We start from the raw sequence: 19,691 nt of genomic DNA, 5'->3' as shown, positions 1-19,691 counted from the left end.
GCAGTGTTATGCTGGATCACTAAAATACCGAATGGTATTTAGTCTATAATGTGAGTGGAGGTTGAGATCAGTGGATTTTGCGTTTTCAAAAGTAAAAATAGTTTGCGGTGTGTTTATCTCTCAATTTAATACATTCGTAACGAAGGACCGGGTTTCATGGCAAAGACCGAGCTTGCCGCTGTTTTGTTACTGGTTTGCTTTGATTAATTCCGCCGTTTAATGGTTTTGTCGGAGAAGCTCCAGGACGCCCCCTAACGGTTCTGCATTTCAAACCGTTCAGCCGCCATGGCTTCGTGTCTTGTGACTCCCGGGCTGCAAGCCGCTAAAGGGAGCACATTTTTAACCTTGTTTTTTTTTCAGATTAGATTAGATTAGATCATCCTTTCTTCCCACACAACAATAGTTGGTGGAATTTGCTTTCGGCACAGCAAAGAACACAGATGAGACACACAACATATACAGTACAAGTTTAAATCGGACAGAAGACAAACATCGTCACATAGCTATGTAAACAACTATTCATGTAGCAGCATAATACAGTGGAATTCAGTTCAGTTCAACGTGAATTCAGAGCTCGTATGGCAGCGGGAAAGGAGCCGAGGTTGACGCGGGCAGTCCTTGACAGGAAGGCTTTGAAACGTTTTCCAGAAGGGAGACGCTGAAAGAGATGATGAGCTGGGTGAGAGGGTTCTGAGGTGATTGTCTTGGCACGACTGGAGGTGCGACTTGAGTAGAGAGATGAAGTGGAAGGAAGATCACAGCCTACAGTTTTTGCAGTTTTGGACTACAAATATTTCCAGTTTGCCTTTTGAGTCGTTGTCCAAGCTCCCATACCAGACTGTAATAGAGGTTGTCAGAACTTTGGATTATGGCTGTGTAAAATTAAAGAAGGAGTTGCCGGTTCACGCTGTGTTTTTTGAGTTGCCTAAGAGTTACCTTTAAGTTGCTGTGCTTTTTTAACGATGTTGTCAGTGTTGATGCTCCATTTAAGATCAGTGTTTATGTATGTACCCAGAAACTTAAAGGAGTTTGTGGTTTCTATAGGAAGGTAATGAAGATTGGAAGTTATGTGTTCTGGAGTCAATGATGATTTCCCTGGTTTTAGAAGCGTTGAGTAGGAGGTCATTGTCCAAACACCAGGCTGTTCCCCAGTCATTTTGCTTTCGGTAACAAGTCTCATCATTAACCGAGATGAGGTAGTGTCATCTGCATATTTGAGAATCTTAATTTGAGAATTAAGATCACCTTATAAGCCATATACAGTTTCTTGCATTAGGAATATTTCTTTTTGCATACCCCAGCTTGCTTTTGTAATGGAAAGTTACTGAAGAAAAGTGTTTGATCCTAAAAATGTCGTTTATGGGCAGAACTGTGTTGTAAAAGCCGCTGGATTCTGTGAACAGTGTGATTGTACCCAGCGAGTCATGGGCAAGGGATGTTTTAATAATGTTTATCTCTGCCCCAGCAAAAAAGGCAGATACAAAACTGCACGTAGCTGTCTTCTCTGTCCTTCAAGGCTAAGACCTATAAGGACTGGAAAATTGCTGTCTTGCCTGTCTTTGTATTACTAACCAACCATAATCAAGTAAACAAGTTGAGGTGTTGCATCAGCTAAGTGTATATAATAAGGGACCTTTCTCTATTTTACTTTGGAAAATCAACTCGCTAGTGCACAGACTAGTGGTTGCTGTCTTTCCCTATTGCACAATATGAATAAATGCCTTACTGAGTGAATGAGAACACCTTTCCTGGCTCTTCTTTGATAAAGCTTCCACAACACTTTTGAGACACACAGGCACACAAGAGGCCCCAGGCTTCTCTGGGGTCAGAGCACAGGGTCAGCCATTTATACAGTGCCTTGCTCAGGGGTCCAACGGAGTAGGATTCCTCTGCCAGCCACGGGATTTGAACCAGCAACCTTCCAGCCACAGGCGCAGATCCTTAGCCACAGAGCCACCACTCCCCTCATCAATCTTGACAGAGTTTTCCCGAGAGGTGAGGTTGTATGTGAAAAGGGAAAAGAGCCGTGGACATAGGACAGTGCCTTGGGGAGCACCTGTGCACCTGAGAGGCAGAGGGCAAGATGTCCCGTTATTCACCCTGACAGTCTGTTGGTGATCCAATGACACATAGCAGGGTTGATGTCCATCAGTTTACTGAATAATCTATGTAGATTAATGGTATTGAATGCTGAGCTGAAAACCCCCAAAAATATAAGCAGGCATAGGATTTTGCCTTCTCCACATGCTGGAGTGGGCAATGGAGAGCCAGGTTAACAGTATCTTCAACAGAGCGGTTGGCCCTGTAGGCAAACTGGTGAGGATCCAGCAGAGGAGATGTACAGTGCTGGAGGGGCTTAAGCACGAGACACTCAAAGGCTTTCATAGCCACCGAATATAGTGGATATTTTAAACCTGTGAGGGACTTTCTGCTGAAGTGAAGTATTCTAAATGTTGGCAAACACAAGAGCCAATCGATCAGCACAGTAGCTGAGGGTTGCAACTCAAATTGTAGGGGCCTGTAGCTTTTCTTTTCTTTTCTTTTTTGAAGATTGCTCTTACTTTGTCAGTATGGATGGAGGAAGGAGGAGGCAAAGGGGTGGACGAAAATGAAGGTAATGAGGAGGCCTTCACATCAGGTTTTCCGAAGCGAGCAATAAAACTGGTTCAGTTTATCTGGGAGACTGGGGTCATCATCCAGTAAGGTGATGGGAGTTTTTTTCCTTGTAGTTGGTCATTTCCTGAATTTTCCTCTAAACTGGTCTTGAGTTGTTGTCAGCAAATTGTTCCTCTAGTTTTTTACTGAAGTACTCTTACCTTTCCTCCCTGCAGAGCGCAGTTCATATTTGGCTGAGATATATTCAGTCCAGTCACCCTTAGTTAAAGTAAGCCTTAAATTTGAATGATCAAACATCTAACAAATATCTCTTTCTATTTTTGAATAAATTGTTATATCATTTTTTACAGTATTTTGATATAATCTAGATAGATCTGTCATAAATCTACAGTCTGTGTGGCTCCTAATGCCTCAATAGGGTGATGGGGAAACTATGTTGTAAATATAATCCTTCCGATGAGCCTTGAAACCGAAGTCCTGACTCTCCGTGGTCATTAAAAAAAGAGTAGGGGTGTTACCCCGGCATCCTGACCAAATTTTTTCCCCAGGCCTTTACCAGTCATGGCCTCCTATTAATCCCCATCTTTGAACTGGCTTCATCACTCTGCTCTCCTCCTCACTGAGAGCTGGTGTGTGGTGAGTGTACTGGCACACCTGTAAAGCAATTACAGAGGATAGAATTAAACTGTGGAAATGTGTTTCTGTCTTTGACTTTTGCCATAGAAGTACAAAACACACAAGCAAAAACATAAAAGTCACATGAAGTACTTGAAATCACAACAACGGTATAGATAAACATTTAGGTAAGTGGGTGGACTACATTTACATGCATTCATTGAGCTGGTTTATCGCAGGGTGGACAAGAGACTTCTTATACATTTATTATCATGTTATGTTCAGAAATTGTAATGCATTCAACCACTAAGGTATCGTGCGTCAGTCACCATCACAGAAGTCGGTCTTTTTCATGTACTTAAAAACAAACAAACATCGGTCTCCAGAACAGCCAGTCGCGGGCTGTGGGAATCAATGTCATTACTGCGGGAGAGCTGCGCCTCGCCAGTCGGAAACCGACGAAGCTTTCCGGGAACGGCCGAAGGCCGGGCGAGCGGCCTGACTGCGGCTTCGGCGCATAAGCCCGGGCGGTGACGTGTTTGCGGAGGAGCGCGAGCCCCCCGAGTGGTTGGCAGGCAGACGCTGGCCGGGCGTGCAGCTGGGGCGGTGCGAGGTCCCGGTGGGCTCCGGGAGCATGAGTTTGTTTCGGGTTTTAAAAACATGAAGGGCGACAATTACAAAACAGGAATCATCTCCTCTTAGACTGAACCGAGACCGAGGTAAGGCACGTTCGAGGCTCAGGTTTAAGGCTAGGACTGTAATATGGCGTTCAGGTTGTTTTTTGTTTTTGAGGTGCGTTTCTCGTGGCCCGGCCGAGGGGGTTGCGGGTACAGTACAATCCCTAAAAACGGACATCGAGTTTAATAATAAAATAAAAAAAAACACTAACTTCATTTTTTTAAAATTTGAAATGATAGAACGTGGGAGCACCATGTGTTGGAAAAGTTGAGTCTCGTTGCATGCGGTTTTTACTGTCCTTGAATTTTTGGCTTTTTCTGCAGCTGGCAGTTAAAGATTTGAACGTGTAAATGTAACTGACGCAGAAAAATGAACGTTTTTGTAACTGAGTGTTTTTCAAATAATGTTGCTGTGGGACAGCTCCTATACTATCCATATACTATATCTGCACGTTCTGTGGAAACACAGTCGCGCTAAGCAAAATTATATAAATAACCTAGGAATGTCTTAACGTTTTAAGATGTGATGCACAGAGAATAATTTAACGACAGCGTATAAGAGCACAAGAATCGACCTACAACAATATCCAGATCTTAACATTTCGGGGGGGGAGAGGTTTATCTTCTGCAAGATGGAATCCCTCTCTTCGTTTTGCTCATTGCAAAATGCACCGTCGTGTATTCTTTTCCCCCCTTATGATGCATGTTTTTAGCGAGAAACCGGGATTAGTTATCTGAACGGATAGGTTCATGTTACATAAAACGGATGCAACAACACTAAAATAGCATCGCAGTATTTTCTTCCAGGCGCTTCCAAATCAGCGGCTAATACTCTACTTGCAGTCGGATAGGAAGTTAGGAGGCTGTGCTAACCGCGCTCTTTGTTCCTTGTCCCGGTTAGGAAATCTGTAGTTGAAAGGACAAACATGCTATTGGGCTCTGAGGCTTTAGCTGCGTGCTGCGCCATCTAAAATTTGCTAGCCAGATTTTCCAGGGCAGACCCCCACAAAAGCGGAGAAAAGTCTTCTTGCAAAACGCATCCTGTATCCTATTGAGGAGGTCGATACATTTGCACCTTAATTGCCCCTTCATGGCGATTGCTGAGCTGTTTTTGTCAAGTGCAGAGTGAGAAATCCTTTGTCTTAAAACGCGCACCACGACAAGCGGGCCGTGGAGAGTGGCCGGCATGGACTGGCATCAAATCCTGTGAAGTCTGCAGACCTGATCGATTTCGGGTCTGCTGCCTTCGCCCGTCTCTGACAGGAGTGCGATATTCAAGTCGGTCAAGATCGAAGGGAAGAGCGTGTTAAATAGCCAGAGTCGTGCAATTGAAAGACGCCCTGCAGCAGTGAACGTACGGACGCTGAGATGTGGCTGCTTGAAAGATTTTATTCCATTTTGCTGAAATACGCAAAGACCCACAGCGGCGAATCCGCGGAGCTGTTGTGTTCCGGTTGGTGCTCTTCATTCATGGGGAACACGGCGCGCTGTTTTGCAGCGGGTGCACGAGCAGGGTGGGGGAGGGGGGGGTCTCACTGACGCTCAGACAAAGGGACAAAGCCCCCCCGTGTTCGTGGGTGCGCTCTCGGGAGAGCGCGGGGGGAAGGGGGTGCCCTGTCCGTGGGGTGGGAGGCCGACTGTCCTTCCGTTTCACGCATGTGCGAGTCTCCCTCTGCTCTCTGGAGTGGGGGTGGGGTGCAAACCTCTAGACAGCTACCCCCCCCGTGTGACAAACCCCCTTTGCGCTTGAACCTGACTTGTCGAATCGTAAACAAGGTCTGTTGGATTCTTCCTGCACGTTTTAACCTGGAACTCCGATCAGAAACGGATATAGTCATTATTGGCTGCGGGCTTCTAAACTACCACGATGTAAATATGCAATTACAGCAATTGTAAGATTGATATGTTTACGTAACCCCCCCCCCCCAAAAAAAAACGTGTTATTTGTAAGATTTTGTTACCATATGGTTATAAAGAAACGATTACAGTGTCCCTTGCCAGCAAAGTTTTTTTCGCGGTGTTTTCTCCAATGCTCAGGAATAGCAGCCTTTGCGGTTATACAAATTAAAAACAAAAACTGCTTTGCAGTCTAAGAAGATCATTTGCAAATCGTTTTGCAAAAAAATAACGATGTTTTGAAGATATTTTTTTTTGTCGCATATAGCTGTATCACATTCACATGCATGAGAACGGATTTTCAATTGATAACTACATTAGAATGTGATTATAATAATAATATCCCTACATTTATATAGCTTAGATATTTTCTGGACACTCAACTCAAAGCGCTTTACAGGCAATGGGGATCCCCTCCACCACCACTGGTGTGCAGCCCCACCTGGATGATGCATCAGTACTCTCCCCACACACCAGCTCTCAGTGGGGAGGAGAGCAGAGTGATGAAGCCAGTTCAGGAATGGGGATTATTAGGAGGCCATGATTGGTAAGGGCCAGGGGGAAAAGTGGCCAGGACACCAGGGTAAACATACCGAATCTTTTTAGAAACGCCCTGGGATTTATAATGACCACAGAGAGTCAGGAGCTCAGTTTTGTCTCAGCCGAAGGACGGTGTCGTTATTGTAAATTTCAGAGCTCGCTTGCATGCATGTTTGAAATGGGCAGGGCTTTAGATATCTGTCAGGGAAACATGTCCTTCATTTCTAACTGCACTGCCGGGCGTGAGTATATCCACACCCTCCTCACTGTGGACTGAAGATAACAGTCCTGTTGGAGCAGTGTACTGCTGCTGAGCAGAGCACGATTCTTCATCGTGTTACGTATTGATGTTGGAGTTTAAATTCGAGTGGGCAGATCTGTGCTAATCTTTGTACCCTCATTCCACAGAACCACCCCCCCCCCCCCCACAGGTGACCTAAACCACTTAGATGGCTAGTGTAGGATTCAGCCCTCACTTGCAGGTGTTTGCAGTGACACAAACACCCAGGTAAAGGTAAATTCCTCAGGGCTGTGCTACACCTCCCATTGATCAGGCCCTGTACCTGTGAGAATCGAGGTAGCTTCAGGGACACCTTCACCTTGGAAACAAACCCTAGACAAAAGAGATCCAAACAGTGGGGCCACAAAACTGGCCACAGATGGAAACTGCACTCACCCGAGTTCCCCTCCTGCTGTAAAACTCAGCCAGCGGAAGAAACGTTTGTCAGTTTTCGGGTCGAAAAAACCTGTAACTGATTTACAGCGCTACAGAATTGATTTTCTCTCGATTTTAGGTTAGGTGTCTTCTCTTTTTCGGTTTCAGCACATTTACCAGAGAACAGCTTCACCGGACATAGAGCTTTCATGACATTTTCTTGCATCTCGGGAGTTTTATTATAAGGGATCAATGAAGCTTTTAAGGATTCGAACATTTCCAGTGACTATAACTGCAGGACTAATGAGTCTTTTTCACTGCGCAGATAAGAGTCTGCTGTACTTCATTAATTATTGACAGCAGGTTACTGCAGGACAATTGCCTGAACCATTTTGTGCTTTCCTTGAGAGTCGCATAACTCCACTGACCTGCATATATAAATGCATACATGCACTCATACCGTTTCTAAATCCACTTGTCAGGCTAGGCTTGTGTGCTCAAAACAAGGCAACAGGCATGATGTTGAAGTGGTTCATGTGAAGGTTTATTCCTTGCTGAAAAGAAAAGGGACACAGGAGAGTTCTTTCACACCTGAAGAAGGCTACACAGCCGAAACGTGTTTCTTGTCAGCGTGGAATAAACCTTTACCTGTCCTTTGCAGCCGACGCCTGCTGACACAGCTCCCTACTAGAACATGATTTTCAGGTGCTTGGTGTAGACTATCGGATACCTTTATTCAGCAGATTGGCCAATTGAGATAAAATACATAGTGAATTACAAAGTAATTTACTATAATGACCTGGAGTTTGCATGTTTAAACAGTGGAGCATGTTAAAACACACCTGAACGCGTCTGGCTACAGTTCCTTGCTTGAGAGTGTAACAGGAGTGCTGCACCTGAGATCTGGACCTGCATCCACATCCACACTGCTGCTCCAAAATGGGGGAAAAAAAGCCTTGTGGCTGAAATAGTCTGAAAGTCCCAGTCAGTGCACTGAGAATCTTAATTGTTTCCATTCATCCATCCAGTTTCTAACCGCCTGATTAATTCAGGATCGCGGGGGAGCTAGACACTATCCGGGCAAGCAACAGGCCCAAGGCAGGATACACCCTGGATGGGACACCAGTCCATCGCAGGGCACACAGACTCACACCAGGGCCAACTTTCTTAGAAGCCAGTTAACCTCCCAGTATGTCTTTGGAGTGTGGGAGGAAGCGCTCATTAGGGAAGCATTCATAAGGGACATTAACATGGGGAAACGTACAAAGAACATGCAGGTAGCATGCAGGAATAGAAGCCGGGGATCCAGCGTTGCAAGGCAACAATGCTGACCCATGTGCCGCTTACGACAGTAAATTGTGTATGCCCTTTACCCTCCTAACACACTGTGGCTGCTCCACAGCTCCATGTGGGGCCCATGTCCCCGTCTCTGATGCTGATGCTGGGGTCCCATGGTGTGTTTCAGGTGTGCAGGATGGGGGACAGGGCTGCTGTGACCCCCTCAGCCAGCATCACCCCAGTACAGCAGATGCTGGCCTCTGGGACTGGGGCCCTCTTCACATCCCTGTTCGGTGAGTTTGGAAGTGAGCCTAGCTTGTCTTGTGTGTGATGGATAAGAGAGATCAATTTATTGGCCATATACAATTTCTTATATTAGGAATTTGTCTTGTCGCATACCCCAGCTTGCTCTCCATGAGACACACAGGTGGGGAGTGAGAAGCTTGGGGTCAGAGCGCAGGGTCAGCCATTTATACGGCGCCCCTGGCGCAGTTGGGGTTAAGGGCCTTGCTCAGGGGCCTAATGAAGTAGGATTCCTCTGCCGGCTGTGGGATTTGAGCCGGCAACCTCCCAGCCACAGACGCAGATCCTGAGCCACAGAGCCACTCCACTGCTCAATGCCCAGTTTCTGAAGGAAAAGTAATGGTTCAAGTCTTCATTTTAAATCGTGTTAAAAATCAGTAAGTAAACAGTAAGTAAAATATGGTTAATTTAAGAAAATCTAAAGTGAGATAGAGTTCTGGGCTGAGGAGGGTGTACAATCTCATATGACCAGTTCAACACACATTTCTTTGGGTAATGAAAAGGCAGGTCATGCGGACTTTCTGGTAGTTTCATCATGCTTGGCTCAGAGTTTCAGCAGGCGAAGATTAATACTAATCCCCACCTTCCCCCATGTAATAGCTCTAATGCTTTCTTTCTCTCAGCCTGGATTTTTAACTCTTCATCTCAAATTACATGTCAGTCTTTTTGAATAAAGACCTTTATGGCTGCGCTCTTAGTAACGTCAGTTCCAGATACAAAGTCCCAGAGGTGCGCTTTGTTACCACATACAGTTGTAGACCCAGCCCAACCAGCTGAGTTTGTTTTGCATTGTTTGACTTTTCTCCTGATGGTATTAAAAGCTGTTCTTCATTTCAGTCACACCACTGGATGTAGTCAAGATAAGACTGCAAGCCCAGAGGACACCATTCTATCAAGGTGCTTCTTTGTTTCTTAAAAACCGCATGATTGTTTTCAGACGAGTGTGCGTGTATCTGTGTCCTACCCACCGGCCTTTGGCCTTTTTAAAAGGAAAACTGGCTGGTGCAGCTTGCATGTCTTTTCGTATAAAAACACAGCTGTTTTCCACCTGTGTGTTTCAGGAATGCATTGCATCTCCTTTGCCTGATACAAATACCCTTTGCATCTCCTCTGCCTGATTTCTGTTTTTAACTCTCAGCCCTGCACTCCAGCTTTTCCCTGGTTTTGCCCTCTCATCTTTGAACGAGACAATGAGTGTGGAAATATCAGTACAACCTAACAGCCTGAACTTGAGCGAAGTAATATTCCAAGCAGCGCAAAAGAATGGTCTTTATGGCTTTCATTCGATTGTGAAAGTCTGAAAGAGTGCTTAGCAAGACCTAGGCCTATTAACCAAACTCGCCTTGTTGATGGCTTCTGCTAACCTCGCTGTTAAGAAAGCATGTTTTGGTTTTGCTTACCTATGCTGTTGTTTGTTTGTAGCTTTGGCTGTAGAATCAGTGCCCTGGAGCAATGTTATTCGTCAATCTAAGTGTGAGTATTTCCCTCTCGCCACATCACCCTCTGGTGATGCTAACACAGAGTTCCTGCAGTTGCCAAGCTCAGCTCACACGCTAACGTGCAAAACACTTGTCGCATAGAGAGACTGTCTTAACTCTGCATAGTGTTCTCTGGGATTTTATTTAATGTAAGCACAATAGTTGTCTGCTAGGATTTGTTTAATTCCACATATAAACTAGCACGTTAAATGGCATGAAAATGCATCAGGGATATACAGAGGAACATGTCTTATGCTTGAGGATTATAAACCTGGGTCATTGTGGCTGGATAGATGCACGTCTCCACTGAAATGTTCAGGAACGTCTATAAACAGCAGGCAGCAGTAATTGATGGGCAAGGATGATATACAGTGTAGATGCTGCAGTAATTATCAAAGATCCAGGGACAAAGCATGTCGAAATGTGTGAGTGCTTACATTTCCGAAGCCCAGCATGCTGTCCCAGCAACACTGTCACACTGCTTAGCACAATTGTGCACTAACCCAAAGCATTATCTATACATTGTTAAATCAAGAATATGCAATATGAGGAAACTCTTTCCACATGTAGCATCTCAAACCCTTCTGAGCTTAGGTTTTTGCTGTGAATGCATTCTGTCGTCTTAGTTCTGAATTGGTCTTTTATGCGCCTGTAAAAACAGCAGATGGTTATCGACGGGGAAAATCTATTTGACCCACTTTCCTGTGCCATCTCACAAAGCAGAGCGTTTCTGTTCAGGGTGAGAAAAAGCCCAGTGCAACCCCTTTCTTTATTAATTTTAAATGTGCACTAGCGCGATTAACAGCAATGTAGCCAGTGTAGCAATGTAGCCAGCTGCTGCATATCCTTTGAAGAAGGAGCCACAGTGTGGGTTTTGGAGGATGATTGCTTCATCATCATTAGCTCTACATGATATCCCATCCCTCCCTACATTCTGCTTTTTAAATTAACACGTCTTAATGTAATCTGTTGCACCCATTGTGTATGAATCTTGTACAACAGCAGGAGCACAGTCTCTTTTCCTGAAATGTAGACATCTAATAATATAGCTCTGAATATAAGACAGTTGATGCCTCTTCTTCGTATGCAAAGGCTTTGTTTGATTTAAGAACTGGTGAACTGAAACATAATTCATTGCTTAATCTAAACCGCTGCAAGACAATGAAACACATTTTGATAATGTGTTATCCCACTGTGGTTAATATCGTGCCTTTAAGCTATCCCCTTCTTCACCCGCTTATATGTGGTGATAGGTAGTTTGAATAACCCTGACATTTTTATTTGTCTATTCCAGGTCATGGCCGATGTGCTGCTATTTATAGTGCAGTTAGGAACAGGCGCCGTCCTGATTGGCTGTATGTTCTCTCATAAAGAACTGGATAAATAAAACACACATTATGTTCCTGGACCGAAATCTGTTGCTCGCTTTGTAGGGATACCTTACGAAACGCATCTGCCAAACCTGTTTTGTTTTTAAAGCCTTTCTGTTCGATAGCTTCTGAGGGGCGATTGAGGGGTTTTATTTGTACAATAAAGGGTAAAGGTGACCCCCCCCGAGCCCCCTTCTCCCTCTCTTTTGCGAAAGTGGGGGCATTAGCAGTCATTGTGATCTGCATTTTCAGGGAAATGTTTCCTGTATTGTAATGGCTTGATGGACCACCTCTATGTGTGCCGGAATGGAGCCAGCTGTGTCAGCTGGTACAAGACCCCCACACACTTCCGAGGGACCCTGGTAAGGCCTGCTGGGGCTGTGATGCAAGGGCTGGGCGGACTTTCCACGCTTGGATTTCTGGGATTTTGAACGGATGCCCAGCGGAATGTTCTTCTCTGTCGGGGGTGGGGGCAGGGGGCGCTACAGAAGAATTTCAGTTTCCTTACCTGTGGCAGAGGAAGGAATTGCTTAGGGTTAAAGCCTGAATTAACCTGGGAGGTGGGTGTATTTATTTCCTCCCCTGTTTCCAATGCAGTCACAAAGTGCTCGAATGCACAAACGATGGAGCTAGGAACAATCCCCGGGCATCGAAACAGCTCCCCAGGAAAGGATCCCCAGGAAAGGATCAGAATTTTCCATGGTGGAAGATCTCACTCTGTATTACTGCAGGGAGATGTGGGTTGGGAACCAGCATGGTTCTCTTTATTCCAGCATCTGACTTTTGCCCCATGACATTGTGGTTATCCAGAGTAATTTTTAGTTTCATTAGGCCTTACAATGTCTAAGGAGAGCAATAAAGACACCCTTATATAACCTAGCACCTTTGAAAGCCTCTCATCACGTCGGCCTGTAACAACCCTAGTTACCACTGGGGCCTTGGAATACGGCCTGGGTGCATGTCGAGCAGACAGTGTGTAGCTCCCCGTTTGAGCAGTGGAAGGCAGCCTGCTTCCTCTTTTGCCCTGCCTGCAGTGGGGTACCTCCTGGGCGTCTGTCTTGATTCCAGCGCGGAGTCCAGGCTCTCATGTGGTAGGCAGGGCTCCATCATGGATGCTTCAAGGAATGTGATGATCAGAGTACGATTACAGCACAGTGTTGATCTCAAAAGTAAAAAAAATGTTTTAAAGGGAAAGGAATTTTCTGACTCCTAAGAAAAGTCTAAAAGTGGGGGTTTGAAAGTATATATAGACAGATTGTCTGTTATTGGGAATAGACCTGTGTAAGCCGGCTGCAGCTGAACCAAAATGCTTTCCTTGCAACTTGTCTGTTGCACTGAAGGAATGGTGATGCTGCAAACCCAGGAACTGTGCAGCCCAGGTGTAGTGGCGAAGGGTTAGGTAAGGCGTGCAGCGGCGTCTCTGGTAAAAAAGCGGGCTTAATCATCAGTGACGCGTCGCTGCGTGGTTCAGTTGCTCAGCATGTGTGTTCCAATTTCAGGACGCCTTTGTGAAGATCACGCGCTACGAGGGGATCCGGTCCCTGTGGAGCGGACTGCCACCCACACTGTGAGTTTAGAGGAAATCAAGCAGGCTGACTTGATGGTGCATTTTCTTGTAACTCCAAAAAATACATTTCAGTGGACAGGAAGTAGTGTTGAAACGCTAGAGGTCCGTTTCTTTCTAAAGCACTGGAAACAAGGCCGAGACAGGAAACAAAAATCCATAGAATTGACCTGTTGCTGGACCATCAGCTCCAGTGGTTAGAAAGTGATTATAGATGGCAATGTGCTGAGAAGAAACATGCTTTGTTGTCCTGTTCTGCTACACCTGGGCAATGTAGGGGACATCATTTACAGCTGGCTGACATAGTTTAGGCCCTGACAGAGCCAGCACAAACAAAGCACGTAATTTAGCTGCAAGGGACCTGAATTAAAATGCTTTTTTCTGTCATCACTGGACTTCATTAAAGCTTCAGCGAGCTGTAATGGAATTTCTGGACCAAAAGTTGCCAAGAAAACTTAACAGCACCTAGGCTGTTGCTTTAAAACCTTTTCAATCCACTGTACTTAAAATGGTTACATTTACAGAGGCAGGATCAGAAGAAGATTCTTTACAGTAATCTCTCCACCCTCTGAACTGGTGCATCTGTTTTAATTCTGCTTGTCCTGTTACTGTACAGAGGTTAGAACAGTGAATGAGATGGAAATAGAAGAGCAGTTACAAATATCGAAATCAGTAGTTTTCTGCACATGGAGTGCAAAAGTTGAATACAAACAAAAATCGCGCTTCAGTCTCTGTGCTGTACAAATACTCTGGCCTGCATATTCTGCTGAAACATGAGATACTCGCATGCTGGTCATGCAGCAGTGAGTTTACGTGGGCGAAGGCTGGCTTATGACCCTTCGCGCTGTGCTGTTTTTTTGCCCGCAGGGTGATGGCAGTGCCCGCCACAGTGATCTACTTCACCTGCTACGACCAGCTGAGGGACTTCCTCCGGTATGGCATGGGGTACCAAGGCAGCCACGTGCCCCTCGTCGCAGGGGGGCTTGCCAGATGTGAGTGGCGCGTGCGTCAGCGCTGGCGTGGGTGGGTGGGGTTCTGCAGTCCACAAACGGGTAAAACATTTAGGTCCTCAGTTCATGTTACATCTAGCTATACTGAGAAGGATACATGTATGACACTCTTGCTATAATGTGAATCTTGTGCATTAGATTCTAGGCAGGGGGATCTATATTAATATATTGTAGTGGCAAAAGCAGTAAAGAGATCGGACCTGATCACCTTAACTGTGCTGGTGTTATCGTGACTGACATGCCTGCGGACTCAAACTGATAAAGACTCGGTAGTCAGAAATTATAATGCCCAGAGCTCGAGAGATTTTTCCTGCACATATTCCTGGACAACAAGAGACTGTCTTCGCACGTAGTGTCGCGTCCATCCAGCAGGCGAAACCAGCCATTCCTACCATAACCGGAAGTGGTGTAGATCTGTTGTGCCGCAGTTTTGTGCTTACCTGCCTGCCATGTTCCTGTGTCCCAGTGGGCGCCGTCACTGTGATCAGCCCTCTGGAGCTGGTCCGGACCAAGATGCAGTCCAGGCAGCTGTCGTACCGAGAGCTGGGGGTCTGTATCCAGTCGGCGGTGGCCCAGGATGGCTGGCTGTCCCTCTGGAGGGGCTGGGGGCCCACTATACTCAGGGATGTGCCCTTCTCAGGTAGGCCTTTGTTCTCGAGCAAAGGGCCGTCAGACGCGTACAGCTCCACCCGTCTTGCCAGGGGCCCCACTTCTGCAGCCGCTGTTTCGTGACGGCTGGCTCTGCTGATTGCATTCTGGTGTGCTCACCTCACGCCACCTTCTGGCTTGACCGCGGCTGCTTGTGATTTGCCATCTTCCAGAGCGCTAACTGTAGAGGTTTAGACACCTCCACACTCCTCTAGATCTGCTGACGTGACTTCCTGTGCAATGAAGCAGTTCATTGAAGGTGGTGGGGGGGGGTGTCCATTTGAAGGCATAAAACCAAAAGTGTAGTTTTGCATAGAGTGTCAATTACAAGACAGTCAGTTGCCTTTGTCAAATTTCCTTTACACAAAGGGTTGTGGGTGTCTGGAACAAGCTTGCCAATGGAGCTGATGCCCTGGCTTCTTTCAACAAACAGCTGGATGAGAGGGTAGGATCACGAGCTGTTAACACTGATTTTGTCTCTCTCTTCACAGCCCTTTATTGGTTCAACTACGAGCTAGTTAAAGCCCAGCTGTGCAAGGGCTACAGAGTTCATGAAGCCACGTTCACAATGAGCTTCTCCGCTGGGGCAGTTTCAGGCGCTGTGAGTATACCTCCCCGTGCACTGCCTGTCACAACAATGGAAGAGCCATGCTGTGGCCACATTCTGACAAGGAAAATCGGGAGAGGTGCAGATTTTGACCCTGTTCAGTTTGGTTTGTCACAGGCACAAGTGCAATGAAATGCTTATCTGCATGTGTGCTCCAATACAAAGACATTAAAAGAATCACCAAAGACAAACACAGAACAGCAGCAACAACATTGGCTTAAATAACATACAACTTAAAAGAGAAGTCAGACAAGCAGTGTGAGAAAAGTATTATACCTTGTTATACCATATACAGGGTTCGTGTTACATACAGTGTTATACCTTGGTATTCTGAAAGATGCATGTGATGCACATTGAGAGATGCAGGGGCCCAAAGTCCAGTAAGCTCCAGTTTTGGCACAAACCACAGTAGTACATTGTAATTAGTATAACAGAACCCCAGTCCCCTGTTGCCACTGTGCGATCGGATCCAGATGCTTTTCCGTTCCGAACTCGAGCGGGGCTTCAGCGATCTTGCCGGGGGCGGTGGCTAAACGAGGCTGTCACCCGGTCGCAGGTGGCAGCTGTCATGACGCTCCCCTTCGACGTGGTGAAGACCCGCCGGCAGATCGAGCTGGGGGAGATGGAGACGCTGCGAGGTAAGGGGGCGGGGGGCGGGGTGACACCACCAGCAGCACCCAGGTGCACGCTGTCTCGCCAGCTGCCTCCTCTCAACTCTCTCAACACCTTCCGCGACACCACTATTTAAATCTCTCCCGGTTTTATCCCCTTTCTTGGAAACAGGACGACTCGGGCTGGATGGTCTGGTGTGATGTAGTGTGGGGGGGGTGCTGAGGGGATCTGGAGTTGTACTTTCCCCCCTCCTCTCAGGTCGGCTCTCTCCTCGGCTCAGACAGAGGCAGGCTGCAGCGCGAGACGGCGAAGACCAGCGGCTCGACTCTAACTAGCTTCACGGAGACGGTCGGGCACCTGACCTCAGTGCTGCAGTGCTAGATAAGACTGCTGTGTACCCACTGGATTCATTCATGCGAAGACGGCGATTTTTGGCTTGCGTGTGGTGTTTTTTGGCAGGCACTAAAGCCTGTGCTCATTTCCTTTTTTCTGGAGGGGAAAAGGGAAGATTTCCCCTGGACTGACCACCACCTCAGGAACGATGACGCTGCTCCTGACATTGGACACTCTGGGGTGTGGGGGTGGGGGGGGGGCGTTCAGAGAGGATGACAGTCAGGTCGTCTGTTGCTCTCTATTGCTTCCTTTTTTTTTTCCTAGCTAATAACTGTCATTCTCTGCCTGTGCTGTTCCAGAGTCTACAAAAGGGATAAAAGAAGGAATCGAGCTGGGAGACGAGAGAGGCTCAGGAGTTTCCCTCCAGCTGCTTTCTTCCTGTCGACATGCTGGGCTAAGAGAGCTGAGTGAATACCCAATGTGATCTTCCCCTTTCTTACAGCTGGAGCAATGAAGCCGTCCTCCACCTGGCTCCTCATGAACAGAATCTGGGCAGAGGCTGGATACCGTGGGCTCTTTGCAGGTAAAAAGATGTTAAACTGAGGTCCTGATTTAATTAGTAATTATGAGATCCCAGGGTAGTTTCCATGAGAGTAGGGGGTGTGAACCCTGATGTCCTGGATAAATGCCAGTCTGCACCTAAACTGGTGCACTTAAGCAGCAGGCTGGCCTTCGTGAAGCTCCCCTTTCATTCACTAGGTGATGTGAAGGCTGACTTTCCAACCTGATCTGTTGTGCCTTTGGTCTGATCGCCACACATCACCCCCGCGGAGCTACGGTGATCAGTGATCTATGATCAGTGATCGATGGCTCCCTTTCTTGACGTAAAACACTCTGGGATCCTTGAGCCTCAAAAAAAATAAAAAAGTGTGAATGCAAGGAAATATTAAAGTCCGGTGCATTTCTGCCCCAGGTTTCCTACCGCGGGTGATCAAAGTTGCCCCGGCCTGTGCGGTTATGATCAGCACCTACGAATTTGGAAAGGCCTTCTTCCAAAAACACAACCAGGAGCGGGACCTGCAGGGCCTGTGAGGCCTCGTTCCGGCCGCGCGCAAGCGGAGCACCACGCACGCAGACGGCAGAAACGCACAAGCGGCCTCCACGATCCAGGCAGTTTGAAACACCCCTAATTCCTGACCGCAGCCCGTGTCCCTGTGTGAGCTCTTGCTAATCTCCTCCAGAGAGCTACAGTACATTTTAAGAGAATTTCTAATCCCAAACTAGTTTTTCAGGAATTCCAAAGATTCGTTAAAGGCAGAAAATTCCTACTTTACAGATGTTTTATTGTGTGCAGGCTTAACCCCTCCAACCCCACTGGATAGTGTATTGCTGAGAGACTCTGTGCTGCAATAGGATTATTGATATCCATTGTTGGGTATTAGTGTGTAGGGCTACTGCTTTTAACAAGCAGGTGAGCATCAGAAAGAAAATGCTTTCTTTTCTTTCCCCAACACAGAGTATAACATGCGGTCCTGCATTGGATAGACCGACCCCCCCCCCCCATTCTGTTAATACTTCTGCACGTTAGCTGTCACAGATCTGTTTTTCAAACTCCTTGGCTCAGGTCGTTCTTGGCTGCTAGATCAACCCTCCCCACCCAGAACCCAGAGGACCCCTTTTTTGATTTTAGTCGCATCAGCCGAGAAATGTGCCTTTTTTTGGGGGGGGGTCACTGGCGCGGTCAGCCTTTAAGAGCCAGGACAGCATTTTCCGTTTGCTTCTGCCGAACCGCTCCACCTGCGGTGGGGTTTTGGAGGGGGAGTTGAAAAGTTGCCTTGGGTGGATGGAGGAAACGGGGGGACAGACCTCATCAGAACAGCCCCCTCAGCCTGGCTCGGGTCTGGGCAGTGTGCTTGCAGGAGGTCATAGACTCTGTGATGGACCCATTCCCCACGTGCACGTGCTGCAGGCAGAGGACAGTGGACACGGCTTTAGGTAGTAACTCTTGCGAGAGCCTGGCCAGTGCAGAGGACTGTTGAGCCCTGTGGGTGCTCAGCCGCAGGCCAGGGTGAGGTGGGGTGGAAGACTGAAATCACACAGGCATGCTGCATTTCTCCTTGTAAAGCAAGAATGAGGCAGAGATCTTTCACCAGGTAAGTTGACATTTCAGGCTTGGGGGACGAAAAAAGGGACTTGCATGGATTTAGGAGTGGGGAAAAAAAACAGATCAGTAAGGTCACACAAGGCTTTTTCAGTTGTGTTGCACCTTCTGTGTTTTTGTTTTCCTGTTTAATTTTCCCGGGATTAGTTCATCTATATCACTGCTGCCAAGTCTCAGTGCCCACTAGCCATAAAGCCAGGGAAAAGCCCAAAACGCTTTCAGCTGGACTTGCTGTGTGACAGTTTGTGGCACCTAATAGTAGCTCACATTCCATGCAACTCTTTCCTCTGTCCTTTCAGCAGAACAGGTAGTGCAGCATGTAGAGGGCGGAGTATTTAAACCTGTTTGCCGCTGAGCTCGACCTAGCAGTAAAACAAACACAACTGGTTTGATACTCACGGCCTCCTTCAGTATGTGTAGCACAGCCTTGAGGGAAGTGGGACGGCGTCATTGATGAAGAGCCAGGCCAGAGCACGTACCTGATGAAGCCTGCACGGGCCGTGCGCCTGTATGGCAGTAAGCCTTCGAAAGGGCTGAGCTGGAAAGGGTTGCAAAACCAGCAAACGACAAGCTGTAAAAACGGGGAACAGGCAGGGTCTTGCAAGGCCGAATGTCACTGCCATAGCTGTAATCGGAGGTAGTGACCACTCAGATGCACATCAGTTTTACTCGGCTTCTGATCACATGGGATAAACACTCTACTGTGAAACTGCAATAACTTTCACTCGATTGTAATACTAGTGTTTTGATAAGCTAGAGGTAACGGCTTGTAGCCCTCGGCACCTACTTCACTCTTTACCAAACTCTATATACGTCACCTTCAACTAGAATCCTCTACAGGTTTTAGCAGACATCAGTATGTCAATGTGTGCACCAGTGCATAGTATGTTGCATTTGTGCTACGTTCTTCATTTCAGACTAGTTTTTAAAAAGTTGGCCTACAAAACTACATTAGATCAAATCCAGATGGGTATTAGTTCATTTTCTAGCATTTAATAAAATTCAAAACACAATTATGTTTGAAGAAAGTGCTTCAGTTTTCCTCTTTATAAGACACAGCATGTTCTGATTGGCTTGCAATCAGGTTCTCATTGAATTGTAGACTGTGAATTTTCTCTTAATGGGGTTGGAAATACACTTGGTGGTTGTATTTGTTTGTCAGAACGTTTTCTGTTCAGTTTATACTTTTTATGTTTCCAATACTTTGTACTTTACCATTACCTGAATGTAAGAAGCAAAGATTAATAAACACTTTATTTGATCTGTAGTGTGTTCGTTTCACACAATGGTGAGGTGGGTTTTGTGGTAATTTTAACAAAATTCCATTT

At 46.6% G+C, this 19,691-nt stretch overlaps 1 protein-coding gene across 3 annotated transcripts; it reads left to right on the top strand.

Annotated features, from left to right (window-relative positions):
* The first annotated feature begins 3,743 nt into the window (after positions 1-3,743).
* On the top strand, positions 3,744-19,624 carry LOC148638779 (mitochondrial glutathione transporter SLC25A39-like). 3 transcript variants are annotated; one of them, XM_088623129.1, is made up of 12 exons: positions 3,746-3,950; positions 8,465-8,570; positions 9,418-9,477; positions 10,003-10,053; positions 11,681-11,790; positions 12,928-12,995; positions 13,860-13,984; positions 14,469-14,642; positions 15,142-15,251; positions 15,814-15,895; positions 16,705-16,785; positions 17,176-19,624. In XM_088623129.1, the coding sequence occupies exons 2-12, from the start codon at positions 8,474-8,476 to the stop codon at positions 17,292-17,294; spliced, it is 1,077 nt and encodes a 358-aa protein (XP_088479255.1). In that variant the 5' UTR covers positions 3,746-3,950; positions 8,465-8,473; the 3' UTR covers positions 17,295-19,624. The 3 variants fall into 3 exon arrangements, with proteins under 3 accessions (XP_088479257.1, XP_088479256.1, XP_088479255.1); XM_088623131.1 differs by lacking the exons at positions 16,705-16,785; positions 17,176-19,624 and adding an exon at positions 16,041-16,621 and having other exon boundaries at positions 3,744-3,950; XM_088623130.1 differs by lacking the exon at positions 10,003-10,053 and having other exon boundaries at positions 3,745-3,950.
* The last annotated feature ends 67 nt before the right edge of the window (positions 19,625-19,691 follow it).

Source organism: Lepisosteus platostomus, chromosome 28 (assembly GCF_059453375.1).
Source record: "Lepisosteus platostomus isolate fLepPlt1 chromosome 28, fLepPlt1.hap1, whole genome shotgun sequence".
In the NCBI taxonomy this organism is placed as follows: Eukaryota; Metazoa; Chordata; class Actinopteri; order Semionotiformes; family Lepisosteidae; genus Lepisosteus; species Lepisosteus platostomus.
Note: the sequence above shows the minus strand (reverse complement) of the source record. Positions and strands in the feature narration are given on the sequence as shown.